The sequence below is a fragment of the Lissotriton helveticus genome, chromosome 9, assembly GCF_964261635.1.
Source record: "Lissotriton helveticus chromosome 9, aLisHel1.1, whole genome shotgun sequence".
NCBI lineage: Eukaryota > Metazoa > Chordata > Amphibia > Caudata > Salamandridae > Lissotriton > Lissotriton helveticus.
Window position 1 is genome coordinate 236,285,232 of NC_136070.1, and position 7,780 is coordinate 236,293,011.

Sequence of the window (7,780 nt, forward strand, 5' to 3'; positions counted from 1 at the left end):
CATCACACAAAAACATTCCACACCCGGTTAAAAAAACAACAAAAATACAATAGGTGGAACTGGAGTTATGAATTTTTAAAGAGTAAACTGTAAAATAGAGTTAAAAGCATACAGCTGGATCGGGTCAAATCCAAAAGTTCGGGCCAACTGCAATGGAGCGCAGGTCCAATACAGTCACAGATCATTCCCGCTGAAGGTTTACCTTCTCAAGTTTTGTGCCAAGAGTGCCGCTGGGGGGGAAAAAGCTTGCCGGGAGCAAGGAGAGCTTTGCTGGCAATGGTCATTGGGAAGCCAAGAGCCGGCCAGGTTTCACGAAAGGGTCCACTGGAGCCTCGCCGTAGTTATCCAGGGCCACGGACAATGCTTCCTGTGTGAAGAGATAAACTTGCAGCAGCTCACGCTGATTCATTGTGCGAGAGGCACGGTTCCAATGTGAATGGGCCCGCTCACTGTTGTGAAGAGCCCAAAAGCTTGACTCAAAGGAATCGAGAGACACACCAAGGGCCCAGGACCTGAGAGGCACCTCTTGGGAGTAAGGAGCTCATTGAAGATGGGTCCAGGGGCTGTGCTGAGCCTGCGATGTACCTGAGGGTCAGATCAGGAGGCCAGCAGGCTAGCCCTTTGAGCCACTCTGGGGTCCTGGGTTCAAGATGGGTTCCAGTTCCAGTTATTCCTTCCGATGTAGGAGGGCAGCAGGTCAGCACAACAAGTCCCCATCTCCTTCAGACTAGCAGTTCAGCAGTGTGGCAGTCCTTTCAGCAGCACAGCAGTCATTCTTCATGGCAGAGTATCCACAGCTCCAGATGTATACAGAAGTGGTAGTGTCTGAGGTCAAGTTCTTAAACCCAATAGTGCCTCTGAAGTGGGTAAACTTCCAAGAGATGCGTTTGAAGTGCACATATGCACTGCCTCCCTGCCCTGGCTCCAGACTCACTACAGAGAGGTGTGCAGCTCTTTGTGTGGGGACAGGACACCGCCTATTCAGGTATAAGTGATGCTGGGTCCAGCTCCTCCCTATCACACTGCAAGGATAGCCCATCAAATCACACTTAAGCTCCCATTATGTGCGGCTGTCTATGGGGAATACACAAACCCCAGCTGTCACTGACCCCAGACAAGTGATCATAGACAGGCAGCAGAGCAGGCATTAAATGGATAAAGCAAAAAAAATGCCAACATTCTAAAGGTGGCATTTTCAGAATTGCAAATCCGACTTCACTGTAAGTTGTGATTTTAAATTGTTATTTTGAAACTTAGGAGTCTTATCTCTTCCCGAATTGGAGATTAGACTTATACAATGTAATAAACAAATCCCAATGTTATCCTATGGGAGAGATAGACCTTGCAGTACTGAAAAAAGATTTTAAGGGTGTTTCACTACCAGGACATGTAAAACTCAAAAGTACATGTCCTACTTTTTAAATACACTGCACCCTGCCATTGGGCTTCCCGGGGCCAACCTTAGAGGTGAAGTATAAGTATTAAAACGGAAGGTTTGGGCCCGGCAAGAGGTTTAACTTGCCAGGTGTACATGGCCTTTTAAAACTGCACACACAGGCCCTGTAGTGGTACTCCTGAGACATGTTTAAAGGGCTAGTTAAGTGGGTGGCACAACTAGTGCCGCAGGCTCACTAGTAGCATTTAATTTACAGGCCCTGGGTAAATGTAGTGCGCGTTACTAGGCACTTCCCAGTAAATTAGACATGCCAATTGTTGATAAGCCAATGTAACCATGTTTTAGGGTAAGAGTTCAAGCACTTTAGCAGTGGTCATCAGTGATAAAGTTTGTAGAATCCTAATTGCAGAAAAAACTAAATCAGCAAAAACAATAAGTCATAAGGTAAATATTAGGGAAAACCATGCCAATGACACAGGGTCTAACAAACACCCAATGCTAGAGATGCCCACCAGATGCCATTAGTAGCGATGAGACATTTGGAGGCTACAAGTGGCTACTGTATGTAAACGGTGACTTAAGGATGTCAAGAATGTCCAATTAAAGTCAAGGATGCTATCAGAGAATAAGCGTACCCGCTAGATATCATAAATATCAGCCAGATGCCACTGGTACTCAATATAACCCACTGGTGGCCACCAGTTAATAGAGATGTCCTCTTCATGAAAAAAACACTCACCAGATGCAAGGTTAGACCACCAGATGATAAGGCGGCCCCCAGATGTCAGGGATGCCTATCCTGTGCAATGAATGGGTAAACTATGCCAGGGATGTCCACTGGATATGAGAGGTGGAGAAGATGGCATAGATGCCAACCTTACAAAGGAGAGATGCCAACCATGCAAATATGCACAAACAGATCAATATAAACAATAGCAATAAACATCTACGCAATATTGTATATCCAAAATTGCCTCTCACATTTTGCTTTAGTAGTTGCCAACTTTATCTTTGCGATTCTCCCTCTGCTGCTTAGAAGCATGATATAGCTTAGCCCCAGAGGGGATGAGAGATGTTCCAAGAATCACAGACACACCCAATCAAATGGCAAAGTGCTGCTGAGCCTGCCTTAAATCCGGTATTTGTAAAGCATGAACAACTTACCCCATAGGATCTCAAGGTGCTGGAGGCCACCGGGGAGATTAAGTGAGCTATTGCCCAGAGTCACATAGTGCTGAGCTGCCACCGGGGATCGAACAGTGAGCCCTGCGCACCAGAGTCAGCTGCCCTGGCTGCTGCACCATACCTCTCCTTTGCTTGCCTTGGCATAAAAAGCGGGAGGGCTGCAAGCTGCTTGTCTGTCTCCTTAACTGGATATTGGTGAGGTGTCCGTACAGTCCCAGGAAAAATAATAATATATATATATGTGTGTGTGTATGTGTGTGTGTGTGTATGTGTGTGTGTGTGTGTGTGTGTGTATATATATGTGTGTGTGTGTTCATATATATGTGTGTGTGTATATATATGTGTGTGCGTTTGTGTGTGTGTGTGTGTGTGTATATATAGATATTTATATATTCCTTGAAAAGTGGCGTGCTTCTGCCGCTTGCACGGCGGGCGCTCGACCGGGTCGCCAAACCATAGAAATTCAAAAGTACCTGGTGTCGTTTCTTGGAGAAAATACCAGAGTCGAAGCCCAGTTTCCTTATTCAGTGCTCAGGTTTATTTAGCGAAAATAAACAGCCCCAACGCGTTTCGAGGTAATCCTACCTCTTGATCACGGGTGGAGTCAAAAAAGATATTTATATATATATATATATATATATCAAACAGAGTAACAGTAGCCTCTCTGTCGTTATGATTAAGGTTACCAGAAATGGTATATCCTCAGAATTTTCACTATTAATAAATAGGTGCCCAATTGACTAATCTCCACAAAACTATTGCGTTTTCTACATTGGAGGAGGATGGAAGGTTTTGCGGTGACTGGTCATGGAAAAGCAAAGATAAAAGGTGGTCCCAAAAAAAGTTTGGACATCAATGCATTTTTCCATAGACGTTGAACTCATGCACAGCAGCCAAACGTCCAGTCACATTTTCCATGAAGCATTTGCACATTATGGTGTGCTGGAGGTCCTTGTGGCATGTGAAGCAAAGTCCTGCTTTGAGGATACATTATGCATCGGCTGGTTCTGAAGGAGCTGCAGGGATTCCAATGTGGGTCCTGTGTGGTAATCGAGGATGCAGTTGACAAAGAACTTGCAATTTGAAGGACTGTCTTGAAGAAGTGTCATGCAGTGGTACTTCTGATGAGGCTCTGGGCTGCGATTGAAGTCCTACACGTGGGACAACCAACGCTCTGGTCAGGAGGCCAGCCAACTAGCCCTTGTAGTCAGTCTGGTGGTTTTGGGTTCAAGAGACATGTTCCATCCTTCACTCAGGCTGAAGAGCAGCAGGCAGTAGGGCAGCCAGTCTTTTTTGCAGATCAGAATGGCTGTCATTCCTCTAAGATTCCCCACAGGTCCAGATGTGTACTGAAGAGCTGGGTCTAAGGGTCCAATATATATGGTGCCCACTTTGAAGTAGAGGAAGCTTCTAGAGGTTTCTGACCCCCCCTGAGGTGTCAGGCATCCCCTTATATTTTTATTTATTTTAGGAGCTTATATAGCGTGCAGCTACCCCCAATGGGGGTGTCCTGGCGCTAGGACAGGCAAAGGAAGGAGTGAACTCAGTGGATTGTAGTTGCTGGAGAAAAGCCAAGTCTTAAGGTCTCGGCGGAAGTGTCAGGGGTAGGCTATTCCAGATTTGGAGGCGGCCACCGAAAAGCGTGGGTAAGGGAGGTAAGGAGTCGCAGATGGTTGGATCTAAGAGCATGGTTAGATCCCCTTCCCCCCTGCCATGGCCCCAGCTTGTCTGGGATGACAAAAGACCAGTGTCAAACTCTTTGTGAGTGTGCTCAGGCAGAGCCTTTGAGATGTGCAAGTGTGGTAGGTGCATCTCCTCCCCCTCATTAACTCAGAGTGGCCCATCCTCCCAACACTTATTTTCCCTTTGTCTCACTGTCTGGGAGCAATATACAAATTACATATGCCAGCTACACCCATTCATGTGACCCAGGAACAGGCTGCACGCACCAAATGGTTTGGACAAGAAAACAACAACTTTCTTAAAGTGCCATTTACAGAATTGTTGCTAAAAATCTGACCTTACCATTTAAGAGGGATTTTAATTGCAATTATTTAGACACCAACCTCAAACTGATTGCCTGCTCCAAATTGAATGTTATCACTTATTAATTGTAATAAGGTAACCCAATGTTATCCTATGTGAAAGATAGACCTTAAAGTAGTCTTTATACTTAAGCACTACCTTAGAATTCAAATAACTCGTTCACCTCTTTGCACAGTCTTCGCACCTCAATCTCCACACTACCTTAACTATAACTCGCCCCTTATCCATGCACTACCTATACCTTTATATGCTACAGAAGTTAGAGCATGTGAAATCACTGAATTAATAACAACACTTCTTATGACATCTCAAATTATATGATTTGCCTGAATATTCTGCATGGTGCAGTGGTGAGTTAGAATTAATGTAGTGTGGCGAGTTAGGTGAGAAGACTGTGTACAGAGGTGAACAAGTTATCTGAATGTTAATGTGGTATGTATGGATAAATATGAGTTATAAGTATGACATATTACTTTGAAAGTGGTGCTTAGCTGATAAATTAAAGATATAACTATAGTTGTATAGTTTCTAAAGTTTGTGTAATTTGAGTTGTTTTTATACAAACATAAAGAAATATTCCCTGACTATAACTGATCTTTAACCGTTGTTTTTTTTTGCGGCAACCCCGTAATGACGTCCATGGCTATTTGCATATTTTCAGTGCGTATTAAATATGAAAACAACAATTTTATGTAGAAAGCCATATTTGTGTTACACAAACTGTGGTTTCACAGGCATACATTTTTTTACTTTTCCAAGAAAGTAACTCTTCTACTAAGAATGTGATGTGAGAATTTAGAGTGGGAAAGCCCTCAAATAGTGGGTGCATTCCAAAATTTATTTTCTTGTGGCTATTCACCAACACTTCATCAGCCTAGAAAAAGGCAAGAGATTTGAAGAGCTGTAGTAAATACATTCCAGGATTTGAATAGGAACAGAGGAATACTTTTACAAATGGTTGGGGGTGTAGGGGGTGTAGGTGTTTTCCCTATGCGCACAAAAAATTATGAAAGTGCAGATGCTTTCATGTAAGACCTTTGCCTGTGTGCAACTGTATACTATGTATATGTATGGATGCGGAACTACTTTCTCATGTTCGTAACGAGAAATCACAGATATCTTCTACCACTACTTCTGTGAACCTCGGCCTGCCAAGCCTCACATATGTACTCCTGGAAACCTTAGTGAATTACCAAAAATCACATGTTTAATCCAATGTCAACAATAAGGTCCTCAACAAAGTTTTTAGAGGGGTTTTTAATATCCTTCACGCTTTGCACTTTTAGTACTTTTGAGTAACATTCATAATAGTCTTCCAATGGAAATACATATACAGGAAACTCTAATATGCTTAGCTTATAAATAAATTAAAATTAGGAAATAACATAAAGTAGATGTAACCATTTACAGTTCATTTATATTATTTATTGTGTTGTTAGAACGAATGACAAGATATGGCTTCTCCTTCCTGTACCCTTGTGAGTAAAACAGGAGCAGAGTTGTGGACGCAGCATTCATTGATGATCTGCTGAGATATATAGTACCATATGTGACTTCTGATCTCATCGACGATGTCATCAATTGTGTAATCAATGGCAAAATGTTTGGTGTTACAAATCTTTGAAAATAATTGCTGTACTAAAAATGATCTAAACTGTTCATGATAATACAAAATTAAAAAACAAAACAAAAATGGAAAACCTTTCATGTTATTTACGTGCTCATACGCTGCGTGTAGTTGTATGAAAATTGTATTCTTTTACATGTTGTTGCCGTTCCCAAATCAAGGGCCAATATTACATTAAGATAAGTAGGTGTGGTTGCATTACTGTGCCATCACAAGATGCCATATGAGGATGCCAGATTATACCAAGAGACTTTACAAATGGCATTTTTGCTACAGGAGACAGAGCCTCAAAGTGGGAAAATATAATTTTCAATAAGGCTCTAAGAATGCTTGCACTGGAACTGCTGAAATATACAGGGGTGGTTCAAATGAGACACATATGCTTGTTCTTTAATGGTTTTGTATTATGCATGCTATTGCTTCACTAATCACCCAATAAAGATGATGACTGTGTACATTGTGCATGTGTATTGTGGATGCTTCTATGTGTTAAATGACTGTGCTATACACTTAAAAGATTTTGATTCATTTTAGTTGACCATAAACTGACCATCTCTCATATTATTTTCTATCTCTTTTCACTAGGGAAAAGAAGGTGAAGGAGCGTGCGGAGTTCAAACAGACCTCTACAGACTAAAGCAGGACCAAGGACAAGATAAGGGTCATGGCCAACAACAAGGGCAAGGAATCACTCCTGGCAAGGAAAAAGATTATGGAGCAGGCCAAGGTCATGGCCAGGAACATGGGAAACAAGGAGTTGAAGGGACATGTCATGGAGTAGCACAGGGACCCAGGCAGGGAAAAGGTGAAAGATATGACCAGGGAAAAGACCAGGGATATGGTCATGGAAAAGACCAGGGGAAAGATCAGGGATACGGTTGTGGAAAAGACCTGGGAAAAGACCAGGGAAAAGACCAGGGATATGGTCAGGGAAAAGCTGAAGATAAACACCTTGGAGGTGGCCTGGGACAAGACCAGTGGCAAGGCTGTGGAGACAAACTAGGAAAGGGCCAAGCAGAGGACAAGGGAAAGGGTCAAGAACATGGAAAAGAAGATAAGAGCCTTGAAGAGGGCCAAGGACAGGGACGGGAAGGAAGGTGCCATGGTAAAGACATGGGACAAAAGCAGGGAAAGTAACTCAGGCAGTTTCTAGGAAGAGAACGTGACAAGGAATCCAGAAAATAAAAGCTGTCATCCATTATTGCATGCTGTACCACGTAGGCATTCAACATGCATCTTTTCAATTAACTGCCCTAAAACTGTGCAATCAAGTTCCATCTCGATATTAAGATGTGACATTGTTAAAATGATAGAGTTGCAATGTATACTTTAAAATAAATTCATGACTCAATTATCACCTCTTCGGTGTATTTTTTGCCGAACATACATTTTCATTGCTATGTAGACCCATACTATCTTCAATTATGTAGAATATTAGAGAAAAAGATTTGCATTGTCAGCTCCTGGAACGCACTGCGTATTTTTTTAATTAGGCTTAACTTCCTTTCAATAGCTCAAGAGATAAA

The 7,780-nt window shown here is 42.5% G+C and overlaps 1 protein-coding gene across 1 annotated transcript; it reads left to right on the forward strand.

Annotated features, from left to right (window-relative positions):
* The first annotated feature begins 579 nt into the window (after positions 1 to 579).
* Positions 580 to 7,478, forward strand: LOC144783162 (uncharacterized). The gene is made up of 2 exons (XM_078662287.1): positions 580 to 681; positions 6,840 to 7,478. Exons 1-2 carry the CDS (start codon positions 580 to 582, stop codon positions 7,389 to 7,391), a joined length of 654 nt encoding a protein of 217 aa, XP_078518413.1. The 3' UTR covers positions 7,392 to 7,478.
* Positions 7,479 to 7,780: the final 302 nt, after the last annotated feature.

Excerpts from the sequence above, each read along its gene's own strand:
- LOC144783162 (XM_078662287.1), top strand. The coding sequence starts at position 580 with ATGTACCTGAGGGTCAGATCAGGAGGCCAGCAGGCTAGCCCTTTGAGC. Across the intron at positions 682-6,839 it reads TTCCAGTTATTCCTTCCGAT|GGAAAAGAAGGTGAAGGAGC; the intron begins GTAGGAGGGCAG and ends TCTTTTCACTAG.